Source organism: Thunnus thynnus, chromosome 12 (assembly GCF_963924715.1).
Source record: "Thunnus thynnus chromosome 12, fThuThy2.1, whole genome shotgun sequence".
Classification (NCBI taxonomy): Eukaryota; Metazoa; Chordata; class Actinopteri; order Scombriformes; family Scombridae; genus Thunnus; species Thunnus thynnus.
In genome coordinates, this window is record NC_089528.1 from 25131264 (window position 1) to 25155536 (window position 24273).

A 24273-nucleotide genomic window follows, 5' to 3' on the forward strand; every position below is an offset into this window, starting at 1 on the left:
TGTCTTTTTTTAAAGTTGACAAATTTCTGACTTAAAAATGGTCCACATAATTTATTTTACAAATATGTTGTTGTTATACAGTAAGTATTCTAATTTATACATTTGAAAATAATTGTAGTACATTTGAGTTTTATGTGCTGTACTTCATGGAAGCAACAACTACACCGACAGTAGACTGTCACTAACACAGACAGAAAGTCACTTAATAGAATAATTGCCATAATTGCCTTTATTTTGTATTTTGCTTTATTAAAAACAGTCCTGCCTGACTAACTGACTAAAACATTTCTACTAAATAGGTCCCATGCAAATGTCATTAAGACTTTATGGTGTGCAAGTTAAATGAACACAACACAAGAATTGAGTATTCTAACCTTCAAAAGTGAGATACTGTATGTTTGCAGGATATTTGTATTGACATGCATTATAACACAGTAAAATATGTTCCTGTAATTTTGTGCAGCACATTTATGATCCCTCTTGCAAAGTTGTAAACCCGTAAAGTTCTATAAAGAGAGATAAAGAGATGTGAGATCTATAAAAACATCACAGTAGTTTACTAAAGTAACATTTAAGTTAAATAACTATCTTCAAATTTTGATTTGATTTCATTGGTGAGGCCCAACAGTCAGAACATTGTCTTTCAGTCTTACCAGCAAGACGGCAGAAACTCTGAATCTCCTTCATGTCTCTGGTCCAGCTGACCTGGTTGCTATGGTTACAGATGATGGAGTCATTCAACAAGTAGACATGGAGAGAAGAGCCAGAGGTTGAGATCTCTGATTGCTCTCCTCCCATCTGATTGCAGGTTTTGGTGTCACATCTAAAAGTGCTGCTGATGTTACGGTCCTGTGTACTGCAGGTCACAGTGAGGTTACAGGAGTCTGCGCTGTTAGAAATAGAGTCCACTGACAGCTTAACTGGAGACACTGGATCTGGAAAAAAACATCTGTGTGAAGGGTTTTGGAAATCAGGATACTATTATGTCAATATTTCAATTATTTACAATGACAAAATGATAAGAAACGTACTTTGGACTATGACCTTGTATTCAGCTATGATTCAGTCTCTTGCACCAGTCACTAGTGCAACATAACGTCCACTGTCGGCCTGTTGTAGATTCTTTAATAGCAAAGAGCCATTTTGATTAGTCAACTCAACCCTTTCTGAGTACTTTTCAAAGATTTTTTTTTTGTTATCATATGATAACTTTACTACAGAGTAACTGATATTGAATTTCCAAAAAAAATCTTCCGCCTCAGTCAGTCCAACAGGTTTCTTGACTTCCAGAAGTACATCATTTCCTTTCTTCACAAACACAGGAGTCACAGCACCAGACCCTGTAATAACAACAGAGACACATAATCACATTTATATTCATTTATTTTCACAGCATTTGACCCCAAAATGATGAAGCTTGTCGTAGCCAGAAATGGTGGATATTTGTTTTTCTTTATTGTTGCTTTCTTCTGGCCTACAATGCTGTATCCTGTTCTTTGAACTTAACTGACATGTATTCTTTGTCAAACACACACAACACAGTACTTTTAACCTCCTCTGCAGAACATAATAAACAAATAAACACCAACACCAATAATAATAATGATAATCACATTTTTACTAAACCATTTGTATTTGTTTCCATAAATGTTGTTCATATATACTGGATTTTTCAATGAGGCAGAAGGAGGTGATGCCATTTTAACAAACATGGTAATGGAACTGTTTTGTGGAAAAACCACACCGAACACAAATTATTATTCAAAACAGACTATTTATATATGTTAAAACATGTATGGAGGGGATCTTTAAAGGGGTTGACTCATATCAGCCCTGTCTTAAATCTGTGTTGTTTAACAGCAAATAAAAGCAAAGAACCCTCAACGTGCTGACGTGCTGCGGTAAGCGTATTGTATCATTTCCGGTTGCCGACTGTGTATACTGATAGCGTTGTTGCTGCTCTCATCTCAGTTGATTTTCCTATATATATCACATTACTGTGGATTAATATCTGCTGTATATTTAAACTTTCGCTAGTTTTACACAAGCACTCTCAGCGCCTTTCTCTTAGCGACTTTTCTCGCTAATCGCACAAGTTGTTAGTCACTTTAGCTCTGCAGCTAGCACTAGCAGCTAACTTAAACTAAGCAGTTAGCGATGGCTTCTCTCTCTCCCTCTCGTTCTCCTGCTCTCTCTTGCTCGGTGTGCCAAATGTTTAGTTATTCCTCTGCCTCCTTTAGTGATAGTGATAAGTGTAATAAGTGTAGTCTATTTGCAGCACTGGAGGCAAGGCTTAGTGAATTGGAAGCGCGGCTCCGCACCATGGAAAAACAATCAGCTGCTAATATAGTTAGCCAGCCCCTAGTATCCGGTGCGGGCCGACCTAGCGTAGCTCCCACTCCCCCGGTAGCTCCCGAGCAGCCGGGAAGCCAGGGCGGCTGGGTGACTGTCCGAAGGAAGCATAGCCCTAAGCAGAAGCCCACGGTTCACCACCAACCAGTTCATGTTTCTAACAGGTTCTCCCCACTCAGCGACACACCCGCTGAGAAACAAACTCTGATTATTGGCAGCTCCATAGTCAGAAACGTGAAGTTAGCGACACCAGCAGCTATAGTTAAATGTATTCCTGGGGCCAGAGCGGGCGACATTGAGTCAAATTTAAAACTGCTGGCTAAGAACAAACGTAAATATGGTACGATTGTCATCCATGTCGGCGGCAACGACTCCCGATTACGCCAATCGGAGATCACCAAAATTAATGTTGAGTCGGTGTGTACATTTGCAAAAACTATGTCGGACTCCGTAATTTTCTCTGGACCTCTGCCTAATCTGACTAGTGATGACATGTATAGCCGCATGTCACAATTCAACCGCTGGTTGTCGAGGTGGTGTCCAGCAAACGATGTGGGCTTCATAGATAATTGGCAGACTTTCTGGGGAAGACCTGGTCTGATTAGGAGAGACGGCATACATCCCACTTTGGATGGAGCTGCTCTCATATCCAGAAATATGGCCAAGTTTATTAGTAAACCAAAACCATGACAACCCAGAGTTGAGACCAGGAGGCAGAGCTGCAGTCCTACACGCTTCTCTGCGCTTCCATTAGAGCAGTTACCCACCCAAAACCACATAGAGACTGTGTCTGTCCCCTGACCACATAAATCAATTAAATCCAAAGTAAACAAAAGAAGAGTCATTCATGAAAATCTAGTAAAAATTAAAACCACTACTGCAATAGTACAACAAAATAAGATAATTAAATGTGGACTCATGAACATTAGATCTCTTTCATCTAAAGCAGTTTTAGTAAACGATTTAATTTCAGATCATCATATTGATTTATTTTGTCTCACTGAAACCTGGCTGTGTCATGAAGAATATGTCAGCCTTAATGAATCCACTCCCCCCAGTCATATTAATACTCATATTCCTCGAGACACTGGCCGAGGAGGTGGAGTTGCAGCCATTTTCAACTCAAGCCTAATCATTAACCCTAGACCTAAATTTAATTATAACTCATTTGAAAGCCTTGTTCTTAGTCTCTCTCAGCCAACCTGGAAAACTTTACAGCCAGTTCTATTTGTTATAGTGTATCGTCCTCCTGGCCCGTACTCTGAATTCCTATCTGAATTCTCAGAGTTTTTGTCGTATTTAGTCCTTAGTACAGATAAAGTAATTATAGTAGGTGATTTTAATATTCATGTGGACGTTGATAGTGACAGTCTCAGCACTGCATTTCTCTCATTATTAGACTCAATTGGCTTCTCTCAGTGTGTAAATAATCCCACTCACCGTCTTAACCACACCCTAGACCTTGTTCTGGTTTATGGGATTGAAATTGAACATTTAATAATTTTTCCACAAAATCCTATTTTATCAGATCATTTTTTAATAACTTTTGAATTCCTATTACTGGATTACACACCATTAGACAAAAATGTCCTCACTAGATGTCTATCTGATAGTGTTGTAGATAAATTTAAGGAAGCAATTCCGTCAATACTGAATTCACTGCCATGTCTCAATACTACAGAGGACTCTTATGTTAACTTTAGTCCCTCCCAAATTGATAATCTTATTGATAGTGCTGCAGGCTCACTAAGACAAACACTCGACTCCATCGCCCCCTTAAAAAAGAAGATAATAAAACGTAAGAGGTTAGCTCCATGGTATAACTCCAAAACCCGCAAATTAAAGCAAACATCGCGAAAATTGGAAAGGATTTGGCGTTCCACCAAAGTAGAAGATTCTCGCTTAGTCTGGCAAGATAGTCTTAAAACATATTAAGGCCCTCTGTAATGCCAGAGCCGCCTATTACTCAGCATTAATAGAAGAGAATAAAAACTGCCCTAGGTTCCTTTTCAGCACTTTGGCCAGGCTGACAAAGAGTCATAACTCTACTGATCCATGTATTCCTATAGCTCTCAGTAGTAACGACTTTATGAGCTTCTTTAATGATAAAATTCTAACTATTAGAGACAAAATTAACCATCTCCTGCCCTCAACAGGCACCGTTCTCTCCCCAAACACAGGAACCTTGGTAACGGCAGTAAATCCTGACATATATTTGGACTGTTTTTCTCCAGTAGACTTGTCTGAACTAACTTCAATGATTTGTTCAGCTAAACCATCAACCTGTCTCTTAGATCCCATCCCAACTAGGTTGCTTAAGGAAGCTTTACCCTTAGTGAGCACTTCTTTACTAGATATGATCAACTTGTCTTTAGTAACAGGCTATGTACCACAGTCCTTTAAAGTAGCTGTAATTAAACCTCTTCTTAAGAAGCCTACATTTGATTCAGGTCTTTCAGCCAATTATAGACCTATATCTAACCTTCCATTTCTATCCAAGATCCTTGAGAAAGCAGTCTCTAATCAGTTATGTGACTTTCTACATAACAATAGTTTATTTGAGGATTTTCAGTCAGGATTTAGAGCGCATCATAGCACAGAGACAGCACTGGTGAAAGTCACTAATGACCTCCTAACTGCATCGGACAAAGGATTTGTCTCTATACTTGTCCTGTTAGATCTTAGTGCTGCATTCGACACAATTGACCATCAGATCCTTTTGCAGAGACTGGAACATTTAATTGGCATTAAAGGAACTGCATTAAGCTGGTTTAAGTCCTATTTATCAGACCGATTTCAGTTTGTACATGTTAATGATGAATCCTCCGTGAAGGCAAAAGTTAGACACGGAGTTCCACAAGGTTCAGTACTTGGACCAATTCTATTCACCTTATATATGCTTCCTTTAGGTAATATTATTAGGAAACACTCCATAAATTTTCATTGTTACGCAGATGATACCCAATTATATTTATCAGTGAAGCCAGATGAACCCAATCAGTTAACTAAACTCCAAACATGCCTTAACGACATAAAGACCTGGATGACCTGCAATTTTCTACTACTAAATTCAGATAAAACTGAAGTTATTGTGCTTGGCCCTAAACACCTTAGAAACACATTATCTAATGATAAAGCTACTCTGGATGGCATTACCCTGGCCTCCAGCACCACCGTAAGGAATCTGGGAGTTATCTTTGATCAGGATATGTCCTTTAACTCCCACATAAATCAAATCTCAAGGACTGCCTTTTTTCACTTACGTAATATCACAAAAATCAGACACATCCTCTCCCAAAAAGATGCAGAAAAACTAGTTCACGCATTTGTTACTTCTAGGCTGGATTATTGCAATTCCTTATTATCAGGCTGCCCTAACAAGTCTCTAAAGACTCTCCAGCTGGTCCAGAATGCAGCTGCACGTGTATTGACTAAAACTAGAAAAAGAGACCACATTTCTCCCATTTTAGCTTCACTGCATTGGCTTCCTGTAAAATCTAGAATAGAATTTAAAATCCTTCTCCTAACTTACAAAGCCCTTAATGGTCAGGCACCATCATATCTTGAAGAGCTCATAATACCGTATTATCCCACTAGAACACTGCGCTCCCAGTATGCAGGCTTACTGGTGGTCCCTACAGTCTTTAGAAGTAGAATGGGAGGCAGAGCCTTCAGCTATCAGGCTCCTCTTCTATGGAACCATCTACCGGATTCAGTCCGGGGTGCAGACACCCTCTCTATGTTTAAGAGTAGGCTTAAAACTTTCCTTTTTGATAAAGCTTATAGTTAGGGCCGACCAGGCTCGCCTTGGATCAGCCCTTAGTTATGCTGCTATAGGCCTAGACTACTGGGGGACTTCCCATGATGCACTGAGCTCCTCTCTCCTCCTCCTCCTCTCCATCTGTATGCATTCATGTAACATCAATGCATGTCACTAACTTTGCTTCTTCCCCGGAGTTTTTTGTGCTTTCTCATCTCACAGAACAACCTGACTCCCGGGCCGAACCTTCGCGGTCCTTCACAGTCCTGATGGCATCCTTCCCTGGCTGTTGGTGCTTGTGCTTGTTGTTGTTTGTTGTTGTTATTGTTTTTCTTCTGTCCCCCCTCCCCCTTTCCCTCTCTCTTTCTCTCTCTCAACCCAACCGGTCAAAGCAGATGGCCGCCCACCAAGAGCCGGGGTCTGCTTGAGGTTTCTACCCGTTAAAGGGGAGTTTTTCCTTACCGCTGTCGCCAAGTGCTTGCTCATGGGGGAATTGTTGGGTCTCTGTAAATTAAAGAGTACGGTCTTGACCTGCTCAATGTGAAAAGTGCCTTGAGATGACTTCTGTTGTGATATGGCGCTATATAAATAAAGATTGATTGATTGATTGATTGATTGATTGAACTTCTATCCATCAAGGCCTTCAATGGATTTGCCTCCTTCACTGATGAAATTCTGAAATTTAGACAAGCAGTCAGTGCCTCCATATCAGGCACAGGGTATGTTTTGTCCCTGTGTCTACTTAAAAACAATTTGAGTAGTATGACACAATTTTATCCAATCAACCATAAAAACCTGGAGGACATTATACAACAATCCGCCTCCTGCTGCCTAGATATTCTGACTACAGGCTTTTTCAAAATTGTTTCAAACTGCATGGCCTCAGATCTTCTACAGATTGTCAACACATCTCTTCTCTCAAGTGTCTTCCCACAGGCCCTGAAAACTGCTGTCATCAAGCCACTGTTAAAAAACAACAATCTAGACACTTCACTAATGAACAACTATAGGCCCGTATCAAACGTCCCATTTTTAAGTAAAATCATTGAAAAAGCTGTTTTTCAACAGCTGAACAACTTTATGGCACTAAACAACCGTTTTGATGTCTTCCAGTCAGGATTTCGACCACACCACAGCACTGAGACTGCTCTTATTAAGGTCTTCAATGACATACACCTAAACACTGACATGCAGAGTTCCCCAAGGCTCCATTCTGGGGCTTCTTCTGTTCAACATATACATGCTCCCACTGGCTCAGATTATTGAAAACAACAAAATATGTTACCACAGTTATGCAGAAGACACACAAATTTACATGACCATATCTCCAGGGGACTATGGACCAATACAAGCACTGAGTAAGTGCATTTAACAAATGAATGATTGGATGTGCCAGAATTTTCTTCAATTAAACAAAGACTCAGCTTCAATCGATAATGTTAAAAACCACAAACCAAGCCGGAAATCTTGTTGTAGTCATAGACTCAGACCTGAATTTCAACAGCCACATTAGGCAATTACAAAGTCAGCCTACTATCAACTAAAGAATATATCAAGAATTACAGGACTTATGTGTCAGCAGGATTTGGAAAAACTTGTCCATGCATTTATCATCAGGAGACTCGATTACTGTAACAGTGTCTTTACAGGTCTCCCTAAAAAATCAATCAGACAGCTGCAGCTGATTCAGAACGCTGCTGCTCGTCCTCACTAAGACCAAGAAAGTGGATCATATAACTCCACTTCTCAGATCCTCACCCTGGCTTCCTGTTTGTCAAAGAATTGATTTTAAAATACTACTGTTGGTTTATAAAGTACTGAATTGTTTAGGGCCAAAACACATTTCTGATCTGCTGCTACGTTATGAACCATCTAGACCTCTCAGGTGGTCTGGGACAGGTCTGCTTTCTGTTCCCAGAGTCAAAACTAAACGTGGAGAAGCAGCGTTCAGTTTTTATGCTCCACATATCTGGAGCAAACTCCCAGGAAACTGCAGATCTGCTGCAACTCTCAGTTCTTTTAAATCACATCTGAAGACTTTTCTGTTTGCCACTGACTTTGATTAAACCAAATTTGATGGTTAATATCTTACACTGCACTATAACTTTTATACTCCTGTTTTATCTGTTTTCAACAGTTTTTAATTGTATTTAAATGTCTTTTTACATTGCCTTGTGTTGCTTTTATATATTTTTTTCAAATTCTGTCTTGATGCCTTTTGTGCTCTATGTAAAGCACTTTGAATTGCCTTGTTGTTGAAATGTGCTATACAAATAAACTTTCCTTGCCTTGCCTAACATAAAAAAGTGAGGTAAATGATTGCATTGGACTTTTTGAGTTGAGCCAACTTCAAGGCTATTTTTTTTAAGTAGAATGAACACTAACATTACTTAACATGAACCCAGCAAAATCAAGCTGAGTTAACTAATACTACCGATATTACTTAATTAGATAAACTTAATTTTCTTGGTAAAGGTAACTCACTTGCACATGATACTGGACTTAATTAAAATGAGTACAGGTTACTTGCACCAACCTATAAATAAGTTTGATGAACTTAATTTTCATAGTAAAATGAACCCAATCACACATGTGAATTAACTCCATTAAACTGAGTCCAGGCTACAACCTCTGGTGAATAAATTATGCTGCATTCATTTCTCTAAAAGTTTTGTTGTTCATCATGATCATTTCTATATCCCAAGCACTATGTTTTGATTAACTTTACATAATTAGACTTTGCTGTCAATCACAGTAACAATTTCAAATTAAGATGGAAAGACAGATTGAAGATTATAACATTTATTGTTCAGCAATGCACAGAAAGCAACAGGAGTCGAGAAAAGAAGCTCAGTGTGTCACCGACTCTCCATGCTGGAGTTCCCCGCCAGAGCGGCTCCCTGCCCCGGTGTGCACCACGCAGGCTGACCTGCAGTAGTGGTGTCACTTCATGTCTGTGACATATTGTACAGATATGGACATTGAAACTATGGTGAAAGGTGTAATGTTGCTGGTATGATGTCAATATGACTGTCAACAGGCTGTGTCCCAGGCATAAGGGGACAAGGGCCATATCTGGCTTGGGGCCCTTGGTTTCTTGAGTCTTAGGGAAATGTGACTCTTGTCTAACATACATGTACATGTAAATGTACATCTCATGGCTGTTTGCCATTGGCTGTAATCCATAAGTTTGTATGATTTGACCAATCATTGATCATTTCTTTGTCTCTGAAGACTATAAAAAAGTTTGGTTTTGTATAGCGAGACAGGGGAATGATTTGCTTTGTGTGAGTTCTGTCTCCTTATTGATCAATAATAATTTCATTAATCTTCAGATCAACGAGATCATGACACAGCCACCTGCTGCCTAAAAAGAGATGTCTGGCTACAGTTTCTTAGACCAAAATGCCCACAAAATATAACATACAACATATTATTATCACTATAAAAAGTTTGCCACTAACAATTAGGTCTTCCCCCCTATTGATATCTTTAAAACTCCTCTAAAGAACCGTCTCTTTTTTTTAGCCTCTTAATTGTAATCATGAAATAATGCCTGACCACACTCTGGCTTTTATCTGTTTGTATTTTATTTGTTGTTTGTGCAATGCTGTTTGTGTTATGATTTTATCAAGATATTCAATGCTTTTGTTCATTTTCTTATGTCCGCTTATTTATGTTTGTGTTTTTATTTGATCATTCCTGTGTTTTTATTTTATTGTAATCATCAATTAAATAATCCCATTATTAATCTCACTGTAAAGCACTTTGGTCAATGTCAATTGTTTTTGAATGTGCTCTTTAAAATAGCGTACTCCAGAGTCCTGCAGACAGACTCTCTTGCTGTACCTAGCAAGACTTCAATTACTGATGATTCTGGCTCTTCAGTTTTGTCCACAATGCTAAATATATTAATATGAATGAATTTGTGTTGCTCAAATATGGCTATAATTACATCTGAAATATGGGACTCATCCTTTGCTAGCGACAGTTTCAATAAAAACTGTTCACATTGAGATTTGTGGATCATACAGTGACTTATAGAAGACAAGGTGCAGCTGACCCCAGTGCATTTATTCTTTTAGTTTTTTTTTTTATGAGGAGTGTGTTGGCAGCAGGGCAGCACATCTCAGGTTGGTATTTACACTGAGATGTAAATGCCTACCTGGTTATTTTAAGTTGCACATGTTAAACACTGAAGAGTCTCTCCTTTAACTGTTGAGGTGGGAAACATCTGTACTTTTATGTGATTTTTGAGTTACTAACATTGCCAATTTAAAAAACGGACATTTTAACAAGCCCCTTTTAATTTTCAGTCTAGATGTCAAGGACATGAAGAGTAAGTAGACTACAGCGGAAAATAAGTTGTAAGATGATCACACCAGAAGTGAGTGTTGAGAGGTGTGAATATGAACTGAAAGTGATGTTGTGAGTCACTGATAATTATTTTGTTCTGATGGAAATGTGTGATGATGATGGTTAAGACGACAGATATGAATATGTTGGAAATGATATGGAACATTATTTTTAACTGTTCTCTAATGAACATTAAGCTCAGGGGTGTTAACGCTGTTTAAAGTGCAGATAGAGAGATCTGTTGAAAACATATTTTCAAATGAGACCGTTCTCTCTAAAAACACAATTTAATAAAGTTAATGATGAGATCAGAGGCCATATTTCATTTCAGTTTTTTCAGTAGTGTATTCTTTTAGGTTTTTTATGATGAGTGTGTTGGCAAGAGGCTGATTTTATTTGTGGTAATCAAATATTCCAAAAATTATCTGAAAAATTGGACTATTTCTTCAGTAGCAAGAGTTTCAATAAAGACTGTTCCTAGAACTGTGAGATCTGTGGATTGTACAGAGACTTCCGAGAAGAGAAGTTACCACTAAGCACAGTGACAGTTCACAAATAGTGTTATCACTTCCTCTTTCACTCATATGCACAATGGCTCTCGTCGTTCTTCTCTTTGCTGTTTGTGTGCTGTGTTCATGGGAAACACAAGGTAAAACATTTTTCTTTAAATATTTTCTGTTGCTGGTTGACTTTGTTTTCAAAGTCTGGTTGTTGTAGTGAGGCACTACTGGAACTTGTTTTTGATTTAGATGATACTGACACAATAAACTATAAAACTGAATCATGTGTTCACTGAAAATTTGAACTTTTTTAGATGTTGTCATTTATTACTTCATCCCTATCCATGGTTCATAAATGCGGCTTGTTAACTTTCTGGTTGATGGAAATGAAAAGAATTATAATAATCAGTGATAAAATATTCTTTAGAACCAGAGGAATAAGAATACAACAATACATTATAATATACATTAAATACATTAAACTAGAATTCTTCATGCTTGTACAAGACCCGAATATATCCAGACAGAGATTTAAAAAAGATTAAAACCTTTTAGTGTTATTAAAGTAATGAATATGGAGTATTATGGTAGAGGCACGCACTCTTTATTTTCTGGTTTTACTTTCAGAATGTCTCTCTTTAAGGCCCCCTCCCGATGAGCCCTCTCTGTTCTGACTGGCCAGTTTTATGCATCAGAGTTGTGTAGCTTTACTGCCAATGCAAACCATTGACTATATATAAATATGGATGTCACGTCTACACTTCCTACTGAGATGCAAAAGTGAAGCCAAAATATGTCCTTGCGGAAGCTGCCATCTTCCTTGTGTGATGTCATTCTGAGCCAGAGTCTGTGCAGTAGAGTTGGGCAGCAGGATGAAGGCCCATGGAACAAGCCCCCTCAGCCATTCCACCGCCCGATGGAGGTTTGAGAGCAGCTGTCAATCATGACGTCAGACCCCCTTTCTATATCGTCAAATAACTATTTAAAAACAAACTTATCAGAAAAATGAGCACCTGGACAAACAGCAGCGTGATAAGAACTACCTAAAATGATAGAAACCATCTTTGAGAAAAATTCATTTGATGTGTACTTTGATTTTTTTAGTTTGGCTCATGTCCCATCCGCTTATGACCTATACTGCAGCCAGCCACCAGGGGGCGATCGAGATGTCTTGGCTTCATGTTTTGTTGATGTTTTCATATATTATATATGTTAAATGTTAATATGCTACGTATTTCACGTGTTGAAAATGTAGATATTCAACGTTTCTGTGGTTTGCAGAAACGTACAGTGCCAACGTTTTATTCTGGTGACCAGGCTGCCATATTTATATACAGTCAATGATAAAACCTGCCTCAAATTAAAAGCTTTTAAATGACTAAAAACCAGGAGACTTTTATTGTGAAGAATTTACAGGAAATGAAACCTGTTCCTCACTAAAGTAGCAGAGCTTTGTTAGCAGTGCTTAAAACCGGTCAAAACAACAACATATGGAGATATTTGGAGCTATTTGTTCAGTGAATCAGTTAGAAATAACACAGAGAGGAATAGTACAACTAGAAACAGCCACAGTGATGATATTTGGTGGACAGCTGCAGACAGCACACCTCTAACAGGTAAACTACTTATTTTACTTCGCTGTGCCTTGTAATGGAGTCATGGCTCAGCGTGACCACCCCCAGAGCAGAGTGGTGAACTTGCGCTGTGCATCTAGCAGATGACCATATAAAGAAATCTGTCACAAGCTGACATGAGCTCGGGCTGAAAATAGAAAAAACCCTTTGAAACTGAGTGTTCAGAGCAGTCTGAAGCTGGTGCTTTTTACACACAGATTACTTTTACATACGTTTACCTCATTATTTGACACATTGGCCAATTTTAACATGAACATCTGACATTGTGATATAATATATATGACTGAAAATACGGAAAAGCATTATATGTCCCCTTTAATTTATTTTTATCTTAATTGTGTTTTCTGTAAATTAAGTGAACATAGAAAATCTAAATGCAGTTTCAAAGCCTTTGTTACTGGCCTTAAAGTAGTAAAATGAAAAAAACAACAACAAATAACTAAAATAATACTGGAATCAGCCTGAACCTGATAGACTGAATGTCTTTGGTTTGATTTTCAATCGCTAAATAAACTGAAGATGTGGGCAGCGATTCAGACGTCTGGAACCAGGCAAAAACAGTCACATCGTACTGTTTTAAATCAATTAAGTATCAATCCTGATTTCCTAGGAGTCCTGATATATTAAAACAAACAATGAAACACTGAGACAGTCCCCAAATTCTTTTTACAGACTTAACAATTGTATTTACAAAAAGGGTATGAATATGGACAAGATGTAGAGACACAACTTTAAAATGCAGAGAAAGATTACACAAATTAATGAGAGAACCACAATAAATTATGGTTATTGAAAAAATGACATAAAAAGGGCTTAAAATCATCACAGAGCTTTAGGACAAAGCACAAACTTAAACTCACTTTCCTTGTAACATGTACGTCTGTGTGTGTGAGAGAGAGAGAATTTTCTGGTCACCACGTTAGGTGAACAGGTATTATTTTGTACTTACATATTACATTTGTTAGTGTGAGAAAAGAGCTGCTGAAATGTAGAACAGCATTTATTCTCACAGAAAATCTTTTAAAATCACTTGAGGAAGTCAAACGTTCACTTCCATTTTTTTCTCACTACCTTTTTGACAGCCTTTTTTAAGTTCTTGAAACATTTGTTTGTATTATTTGACATGTGCTAAAATGATGCAGACTTGTGTGTCTTCCTCTGTTTGTCTTGGGTTATAATTGATAACATATTGCTAACCATGACTGAGATTAGTGTCCACATCAATACAAGCAGCCACATACCATCCATACATCTATATGTATATATTTATATATTTAAATCTACAGTGAAGAGCTTGTCATAAAACCACTTCACTGTTGGAAGAACTGCAGCTTCTGTCTTCTCACTCTTGAACCTATAAAACTCTTTTTTCCTGATAAACACTCACTTGTTTGAATACATTTACAGTTTTATAGCAGAGATTTTACAAATTGCAAATATCCCAACTGGCAACAGTTTCATTACCAGGTGACAATTATAACAAAATTATGCTAAATTAATATTCCTTATTGTGATTTTGGTCTGAGTAACTGTAGCCAGACTGATCTCTTTTTAGACAGCAGGTGGCTGCATGATGATTATGGTCACAATGTAGCAGCAGCACACGGAAGAGGAAGTATCTGTATTTTGTGAAGGGGGAGTATGTATGTACTGTTGATATGTAGTTAGTATTGATATTTTAACAGTCCCTCCCTTTATCTTCTAACCTTCAAATATCTGTAAGTAGTTATGATGAGTTCACCTCAAATGATGTTTCTGTGTATAATGATGCAGTGGAGGAAAACTTTAAATACATTGACAGACAACATAAGGTTCAAATCAGAGGCTCCTCGTTCAGGGGACAGCCCTACTCGAAATCACACACAACAACAACAAAAAAACAATGCAAAATATATTAAATAAATATAACAAATAACATAATATTATAAAATCTAATAAATCTAATAAATATAAAGTAAAAACAGATCAAGTAATATGTGTAATTGCAAAATTTCATTGCACTCATAAAACTGCTTAGAATCGACCAAGATTTATCACTACATTGACAGTCTATTAATCTAAATGAGACTGTGCCATTATTTGTCTTAAATCATAAAAATCATAAAAACGATTAGTAGATGAAATAGTGGTGACTGAAAAAACATACAAGTGATTTTGATTTCTGTTCTTTTTACAGGGTCCAGTGATGTGACAACTGTGTTTGTGCAGAAAGGGAAGGATTTACATCTGGATGTTAAGAAACCTGTTGTTCTAGGAAACCAAGCTGAATTTAAGTGGACAGTCAACAACACTCACAATATAGTAAGATTATCTCCTGATAACGACACAAGAATAATTCCAGGTTATGAAGGAAGGGCTGAGTTTTCTCTACAAAGTCACACTTTGCTTTTGAAGAATGTGCAACAAAATGACAGTGGAGATTACACTGCACACATAACCGGGGACGAAGACCAACGTCTAGCTGAATACAAGGTCATAATTCAAGGTAGGTTTCTTTAGATTTCAAATGTTGATACACAGTAGTACCCTGTTTCATAACCCTTCACATCTTGACAAAATTATGCTAAATTATTATTAATTATTAATTATTACTGCTTATTGTGATTTTGGTCTGAGTAACTGTAGCCAGACTAATCTCTTTTTAGACAGCAGGTGGCTGCATGATGATTATGGTCACAATGTAGCAGCAGCACACGGAAGAGGAAGTATCTGTATTTTGTGAAGGGGGAGTATGTATGTACTGTTGATATGTAGTTAGTACTGATATTTTAAATGAACAGTCCCTCCCTTTATCTTCTCAAAATCAAACGTGTAATTAGTTATGATGAGTTTACCTCAAATGATGTTTCTGTGTATAATGATGCAGACAAAAAACCCTTAAATACATTGACAGACAACATAAGGTTCAAATTAGAGGCTCCTCGTTCAGGGGACAGCCCTACTCGAAATCACACACAACAACAACAAAAAAACAATGCAAAATATATTAAATAAATATAACAAATAACATAATATTATAAAATCTAATAAATCTAATAAATATAAAGTAAAAACAGATCAAGTAATATATGTAATTGCAAAATTTCATTGCATCTAAAAACTGCTATGAATCGACCAAGATTTATCATTACATTGACAGTCCATTAATCTAAATGAGACTGTGCCATTATTTGTCTTAAATCATAAAAATCATAAGAACGATTAGTAGGTGAGATAGTGGTGACTGAAAAAACATACAAGTGATTTTGATTTCTGTTCTTTTTACAGGGTCCAGTGATGTGACAACTGTGTTTGTGCAGAAAGGGAAGGATTTAAGTCTGGATGTTAAGAAACCTGTTGTTCTAGGAAACCAAGCTGAATTTAAGTGGACAGTCAACAACACTCACAATATAGTAAGATTATCTCCTGATAACGAAACAAGAATAATTCCAGGTTATGAACGAAGGGCTGAGGTTTCTCTACAAAGTCACTCTTTGCTTTTGAAGAATGTGCAACAAAGCGACAGTGGAGATTACACCGCACACATAACCGGGGACGAAGACCAATGTCTAGCTGAATACAAGGTCATAATTCAAGGTAGGTTTCTTTAGATTTCAAATGTTGATACACAGTAGTACCCTGTTTTATAACCCTTCACATCTATTTTCCCCCCTAGATCCAGTGTCTCCAGCCCAGCTGTCAGTGGACTCTGTGTCTAACAGCATAGAGTCCTGTAACCTCACTGTGAGCTGCAGGACAGAGCGCTCTCACATCAGCAGCACTTTTAGATGTGACAACCAAACCTGCTATCAGGAGGGAGGAGAGCAATCAGAGGTCACATCCTCTGATTCTTCTCTCCGTGTCTACCTGTTGAATGACTCCATCTTCTGTAACCATAGCAACCAGGTCAGCTGGACCAAAGACATGAAGGAGATTCAGCATTTCTGCCGTCTTGCTGGTAAGACTGAAAGACAAAAAAACGCAAAGAAACAAAACAAAAAACATTCTGACTGTTGGGCCTCATGGAAGATTCGGACTCTCTGCTCTCCAAATACTGGTGAGACTGAAAGACATAACAGCTAACTGACAATAACACAGTTTACACACTGCTTGTCATGCAGTGCAAATCACCCTCATCCATAAAGATGTATTACCAAATACTGTGGGGGTCAACATATTAACATTTTCTTACTGTTCAGAAAAATATTTGTAGCTAAAAAAGTTATTTAATGAATCCACTGACTTTTAGAGGGTTGGTGGTCCAAAAGTCTTTGAGGTTTAACTCAGACAGAGAGATTATTTCTGTTCTGCCTCCCAGAAATTATTATGAAATTAAAACTGCAATCTTGAAATATGTCAACATTTCTGATCTTTTTTTGTTTTGTTTTGTGCTTTGTTTAGTTACAGTTCCTAATGGGAGCCTTACAATAGGCAGCTGGATCGGGATCATAGTCGGCTGTTTGGTCGTTAGTCTTTGTATTTGCTTTGGACTTTTCAAAGGAATCACTATAAGTAAGTCCCAATGTAAATTTCAGCACAAGAGTAATAATGTAATTTAAATCTTCATTGCTGTTTGTATTTGAATTCCAGTATTGTAGCAGAGAATATCTACCACACCCACAAACCTCTTATGTCTGAATAAAAAAATGCCATCAGAATGATTAACGTCAAAATTAAAATATGTTTATTTTGCTTTGGAAACATAGACCTGCTTGGTAAAAGAGGTTTCTTGAGTTCTCTTTAGAGCAAAAAACTAAAAGGTTCTTTCTGTAAATACTAAAAAATCCCAAACCTCTTCTGTCATTCCCACCTTTACAAGCTGAAACAACTCCTCTCCCCCATGTAATAAATAAATCTGCTGAATATCTATCAACCAGTAGTAATAGTGAGCAGTAGCAATAATGATGAAGCTTGTAACAAAAGAAGCAAAGTTAAAACTTAATTAACTTAATTAAATAACATTACTAAGAACATCAACTGGATCTTTCTCATTCATTTCTGTTGTGCAAATGCAAATTTGCAAAGTTTTGCCCAAACTGCTACAAAAATTTGACACCACAATGAACTTCAGAACAAGATGAACATCATATTTTGTATTTGAGCTCAATAAGCATCAACAGTTTTATTTTCTTTTTCTACCAAAATCTGTCCATCTTGAATTTTACAAGGCATTTTGCTTTCTGAATTAATCTTGCTAACCTCAATCATGATAGCCTTCATTACTATTATTATTATTATTATTATTATTATTATTATTATTATTATTATTATTATTATTATTATTATTAAGCAAATCAATGTTTTTTTATTACAGACCAACAGAAAAGAAAAAAGACCTGCGAAAATATAATATATGCTGATCCTCAGGTAAGTGCCACAGTGTTGTTTTTTTCATAACTCTCTAAACTTTGCTTGTCAAACTGAGGAACAGAATTTCACATTGTGAATAATTTAACAGTTAAGACCTGATTTTCAGACTGACAGATTTTCAACAGGAGAAAACAAAAACCTTGTGTATGTTCAAGTGGAACAGAAATGAAGCCTTCCTAATGCACTGACCAGCCTAGAACCACGCATACTGAACACTTTATCCTAATGACTTGGCAGTCTATCTAAACGACCTCCATCTCTGCTATAACAGCTGCTTTCCCCAGTCTGCTGTACTGGTGCTGCTGCTTGCTCCCACTGAACCTGCCACATGCAGATGTCACTGAAGACAGCACTGTTTGTGCTGCTTTCTTGTGTTTAAATGTCTTGCTGTGAACTGAATTATTTCCAGATGTACCACGACCCACCAGTCCAAACCTGCTGTTCGAGTTCTCATTGAACAGCAGGTTTGAATATATACTGTACTGAGTATGTGAAGCAAAGTGAAAATGGAAAACATTTTTCTAACACGGTCGTTTGTTTTATTTCTAGGAAATCAATCCAGCCCAAAGACCTAATCAGAATGCCACAGAAGATGCTTCAGGTCTTTCTCCAAACTCCACCTATGCTTTGGTAGGATTTCCAACTAGACCAACAGGATCCACTGAGACTAAAAACACCACCCTGCAAGAGACCATTTATGCTCAAGTTAACAAAGCTCCAAAGTCCAACCACCATCCTGAACTGAAAAACACAGATAATATGCAGTCACAGGACTTAATCATCGTGTGTCATGATGGATTCTAAGTCCAACTCAGCCAGAGTAGTCTTCAAACACATTGCTTAGAGGTCATGCTGGACCCTCTTGCAAGCCTTTTGCGAATGAAACATAGACTGTTTTCTCAAAAACTAAAAACCATATTTGTAATGTAAATACCTTTGGGAGTTGGAATGGATTATATATGTGTCCTGCACAAGACAAGGCAACATCTATCTACTAAACGAAGTAATCTGTCTGTATGTCTGTGTGTCTGTGTGTCTGTGTGTATGTCCTTTGCGTATCTCTTGAACTGTTCATCCAGTTGACTCCACACTTGGCAGGTGTATGTCTGGGGAACAAAGGGAGTGCAGTGTTGAATTTGGTGCAATTTGGACAAGCAGCACAATTAATATTAATAAGCTTATATTCTGAATAAGCAAGCAATTAAGCTCTGCTCTCTGCAATGAATTTAATTTATTAATTTGGGCATATGACATGTTTAATATTAATAAACTTTGAATAAAGTATAAGTGAACAGAGGTGCTCAGCTCCGTTTCTGAGTGCAGCAGGGGCTGTTTGATATAAACAACCTCACATTACGGCAGGGCGGGGCAAAGGCATGCTCATTTCTCAGTTAAACTGCCCAAGAGAAAAATATGAGCACACACAGGAGAAAAAAACCAGAGGCGATGGCAGTAAAACTAGCCAATAGGAGTGTAGACACATTTGTTTGGCAGCAGAATCAATCAATGGAAGGCTGTAAACTGCTTCTACGGTTCAACCTATTTAGTCTCACTGGTGAAGTCTCTGTCTGGATTAAAACCATTTACTTCATTAAATCCTAATTGTTATAATTGATATGTTTGTCAACTGATACATAGATATTTGGTTCTCAAGAAATAATAAGAAATCAGCCTGTTCCAAACAGGTATGTTTTGAACGGGCACTGCAATAGTTCTGGATAAAAGTAAGACTGTTTGGTGACTTTATCAAGGAATCACTTTACATTACCACAACAACATCATCCACGGATCATCCATTATTGTCAACCAAGTGAGGAAGCAGAGGTGCTGGAAGTGCTTTTGTTGTCAGGAGACACTGAAATATAGAGTTGTCTGTCATCTGGATAGCTATGATAGCTGATAGCTGAGTTTGATAAGTCTGTAGAATTTTAGTATCGTCTTTTAAAACATTGAATTAAAAGGATTTTTTTTTTTTTTTTTTACAGTTTTAACAAATGTGCTTATCACTGTCTTGTTTACCGTTAGATGAGAAGATTGACTCTCATGTCTGTGTTTAAAATAAAATGACTTATCTTGTTTATTTTAATCTGTACACAAACAGAAATTTAAAAATGACAGTTTGTGGCTTTACAGGCTCTTACATGCTGTAAGTATTTCTTGGCGAACAACAGCTGTGAGCAGCCTTGTCTTCACTGTGAGGTTGACTAGTAACGAGTGGTGATACTGCAGAAAAGTGCTGGGCTGCAAGTTAAACTGTTTGGCCAGAAAAATGACAATTTCTGTTTGTGTATGAACTAAAAAAACATTTTAATTAGTACACTTTAGAAGTTAGGTGTATATTTCTAATTTTGTAGAGTAAAGCTAGCTGTTTCCAGTCTTTGTGCTAAGCTAAGCTAATTGACCCACTGCTGCAGCTTCATATTTGAGGCACAGACATCTTTCATTTAGCTCTCGGCAAGAAAGCGAATAACCGTGTTTCCCAAAAAGCTAAGCAATTCTTTCGACTTATTTAGTGTATTTCTAAGCAAGTCTTGAAAAGGCAATTTTTTGAAATAATTTTAGGATTTATTTAGGATTTCTTTTGATGAGTGTGAGGAAGCACAAACTCCCTCGCTAATTATATGCTTTGCACTGTTTGTTTAGAAAGGTGGACATTCTCTCACACACAGTTTTTTTTTTTGCATTATTTATTTAATTTAAAGTGCCTACATCAGTTGCCAAAGACAAAGAATTGTTTTTAACATTAGAATTAAAGTGGCCATATTATGAAAAACCTTTTCAGTGCTTGTGCATATGTATTTGGGTCTCTGATGTGCCTACTAACACACAAACTGTGAAAAAAGACCACTCAGTCAGTTTGGTGTGGGCTGGCTTGCTCTGTACTCATGTGATTCAACAAGCCATTCAGATTTGATGCCCCTTCTTACGTCACATGGGGCAAAGCTAGGCTACGCTAAGCTAAGCTAAGGGTGAAAAATTTGCCCGTATGGCGGGGCTGGACCAGGGGACAGAGCCGCTGCTTGCCCACAAAAGGCATCTTTATATAATTTTTAAGTTACACAGTATATACATATATATATATATATATATATATATATATATATATATATATATATATATATATATATATATATATATATATGTATTTATGCCTTTAGATTATGTTATTTTGAGTGTGGATGGAGCAGCTACAATGTTAGCATAGCCCAGATCAATCTGAACTCCATTCAAATAACAAGCATTTTAACAGTTGTTTGCTTGTCGTCTTGCGGACAGACCTGACAAAGGATGAATTCAGGCTTTTTACAAATCAACATTATGATTTAGTTAATTCGGCATCCTTTAGATCCGTTTCTTGCAAATTAAATCACAGCAAAATCTAAGTGTATTTACACTCAAACTAGTCGTTCTGAACAGGGCTGTTTAAACAGGATGAGCAGGCTGCTGTAGCACTTGATCCTTGTCGTATTTTGACTAAAGCATGTCAGATACATTTTGTTAAGACCCCAGGGAACTGTGTTAACTTAAAGTTTATTTCTTAGAAATATATTAAAATACTTGCTGTTGTCAAAGCCATAAACTGTTAGAGTTTGAGTCCTTTGTGGAGGCCATCTTGTGCTTTTGCTTAAAGAGGAAGCCTACCTCAAAAGTAGCCCTTTTATGTGATGTATGAGTAGGTGGGTTCTCAGATTTAATTGGATAGTGGATGTGTGATGAAATGACTGAATGATGTACACATAATTTGTTCATTTTGAATGTACAGTATTTTTGTTAAAATGTTGAAGAATGAAATGAGCCTATTGGCCTATTTTTCCAGTTAACCTCCCTGCCAGCGTAATGTTTTGTCTTCTTTATTCTTCACCCTGCTAACCTGCACCTCACCTTACAGCAAGTGTAAGCTGTATAAAGTTATTTTGTAAAGTAAAGTAAAGTATGTTTTAATTAGTGTATAATCACCTGAAAATAAGAATTACTGTGGTTTTGTTACCTCAGAATGAGCCCTTTATATCTACATAGGGAGCAGGTCCTCTTCCACGAATGTTGCTGCCATGTTGCACCACCATTTTTCTTCAGTAGCCCAGAACAGACAAACCAAACACTGGCTCTAGAGAGGGCCTTTTGCAGTTTTCATGAGCTGGGGAGGGTGGGGGTTGTATTAAGTTTGTTGCAATCTGCAACCTCAATCAACGCTAGATGCCACAAAATCCTACACACTAGTCCTTTAAGTATAAAGCAGAGCAAATCATTAAAACAAGACAGAGCTTTTTGCAATATTTAAAATTATTCAAAAGCTATTAAGGTTTTTTCCCCATTTTTAAAAATATGACCCATCTCGCTGTGGCCTATGTGGTATTTTTATGTTCTCCCTGTGTGAATGTTGGTGTTGTTCAGGTTGGCAGTTTCCTCCCCCTCATACGGGTTAGGTGAATTAGGAACTCTAAATTGCCATTGACTTTAAATGTGAGTGTGAACAGTTGTCTATATGCATCAGCTCTTTAACAGACCTGTTCAGGATCTCACCCAATGGTTGCAATTACCTCCAGAGCCCCCAAGACCCTGAACATGATATGTGGATAAAGATAATGGATGAATGAAAAAAATAATGATGTGGATTTTCATTCAGCCAACGAGATTAAGTGTTCTTGTTTTTCTTTCTCCCTCATCTGCATTTGTTGTCAGTGTATCATTCATTTACCATTCTTGAAAGAAAACTATCCCACAATATTTGAAGGGGGGAAAACTTCATGCTGTATAGGCTGATCATTTACAATACAAGGCCCTAAATGATTCACAAAAATGCACAATATGACATGGCAGTTTTGTTCTCTGGTTCTTGTAATAAAAAATGTTTTGCTTAATTTATCCAAAAGTTAAATCAGCATATATACTCAAACAAATATTAGGGACAGAATTTATGCGTTGGTCAGTGCGTATCTGCTCTTATCACACTTATCACTGAGAAGTCCTGTCTGAAATCAGAAATCACATGACTTGTATTTCAACCACAAGGTTTTGAGTTTCCTTCAGTCTTTAGAAATAAAAGACCTCCAGCTGTTTCTTTGTGCTGGATCAACATTAGTTTAGTTTTGGTACAGTACAGTAATATTAGGCTTCTTGAAAGCTGCCTTCTAATGTTATTAAAATAGGAATCATAAGGAGTAATTCTAATAGCATCATGTTACTTCCGTGCATTGAGACATGGCTTGATTTCAGCTGTTTTTTAATAAGATCTTATATTAGTATAGTGTGCAGATTTAGGTTCGATGAAATTATGGGCCAAATAAATTAGTTTCAGTTGGGCTGCATGAAAAAACTTCCGGAACAAATAGCTGATTTATTTTTATGGTAAAACAGGTCTATTAAGACAGACATCCTAAGGAAGAACTTGCGGCAAAACAAGTAGGTGAAATGAAGAAGATTCAATCAGCACCTACAGTATGTTGGCTGGTGAAGTAGCAAGGACAAACACAGCACCGACGCATGTATCTTGTGCACTATACGCTGTGGTAGAGGGGTATGACGCTATTGACAAGTGACCAAATGAAACGGTCCGTTACTTTGATTTAAATTACAGATTTCTCTGGGTTTGAAAATTGTTGGAAACATTTGGGATAATGCAAGTACACAACTCAACAAAATATATAACATAGGTCTAGTTGTTTTTAGACATTTTAATGCAGAATAATTACATATTATAGCTTGCGACAGAGGAATCCAGCGAGCGGGAGGGAGTGTTAGAGCCAAGATGCTGCTGGATTTGGACAATCCAGATCTCCATCGGGATTACAGATAAGCTTAAGCAAAATACCGAAAAGAAATAAAAGGGGGCCCTTAACTGAACTGAACTGAAATTTTCAAGGAAAATAAACAATTTGCATCTGAGGAGGAAATAAAGATTAAAGAAAGAATAAAATTATATTGAACTGAATGTGATATTACCCAGGTATTAACAAAAGAACTGAAAGGTGGACAGTTTAATTAATTTATTTATTTATTTATTTTGGTTTAATATTTTGAAGAGCTCTAAAAAAGGATACATTTAAATTGGTCTATTGTTTTTATATATATGTATATATATATATATATATATATATATATATATATATATATATATATATATATATATATATATATATATGTTTAGGGACCGAGCCCAAAAGGCAGAGGACTACTGTTGTCTAAGGGCGAGGACCCTATTGTTTCTCCTGTGTTTCTTTGTTTGTTTGTTTCTTTATTATTATGCCACTTAAACCCTAAATTTGACCCCTAAACATGCTCAAAAACTCACCAAATTTGATACGCACATCAGGTCTGGTGAAAA

The 24273-nt window shown here is 37.1% G+C and overlaps 3 protein-coding genes and 1 pseudogene across 12 annotated transcripts in view; 2 read left to right on the top strand and 2 right to left on the bottom strand.

Moving 5' to 3' along the window:
- The window catches only part of LOC137194560 (CD48 antigen-like), a 72652-nt gene extending 51659 nt beyond the window's left edge, over window positions 1-20993 (top strand). Inside the window, exons 4-6 of one of the 8 annotated variants that reach the window (XM_067606569.1) lie at window positions 16983-17093; window positions 17896-17948; window positions 18501-20985. In XM_067606569.1, coding sequence (XP_067462670.1) covers window positions 16983-17093; window positions 17896-17948; window positions 18501-18755 — 419 coding nt within the window. In that variant the 3' untranslated portion in view covers window positions 18756-20985. Of the gene's footprint in view, window positions 1-16982; window positions 17094-17895; window positions 17949-18500 lie in introns of all 8 variants that reach the window. The other 7 variants (XM_067606570.1, XM_067606571.1, XM_067606567.1 and 4 more) reach the window with 7 other exon arrangements.
- LOC137194558 (CD48 antigen-like) overlaps window positions 1-24273 on the bottom strand; it is an 83819-nt gene that overhangs the window by 15765 nt on the left and 43781 nt on the right. The gene's annotated exons all lie outside the window — the stretch shown is intronic.
- Window positions 1-24273, top strand: part of LOC137194556 (carcinoembryonic antigen-related cell adhesion molecule 1-like) — a 55115-nt gene that overhangs the window by 7277 nt on the left and 23565 nt on the right. For 2 of the 3 annotated variants that reach the window (XM_067606550.1, XM_067606548.1), the window contains exons 1-3: window positions 11025-11117; window positions 14779-15087; window positions 15870-16178. In XM_067606550.1, coding sequence (XP_067462651.1) covers window positions 11060-11117; window positions 14779-15087; window positions 15870-16178 — 676 coding nt within the window. In that variant the 5' untranslated portion in view covers window positions 11025-11059. Of the gene's footprint in view, window positions 1-11024; window positions 11118-14778; window positions 15088-15869; window positions 16179-24273 lie in introns of those variants that run through there. The other variant, XM_067606549.1, reaches the window with a different exon arrangement.
- LOC137194557 (T-lymphocyte surface antigen Ly-9-like) overlaps window positions 1-24273 on the bottom strand; it is a 58675-nt pseudogene that overhangs the window by 428 nt on the left and 33974 nt on the right.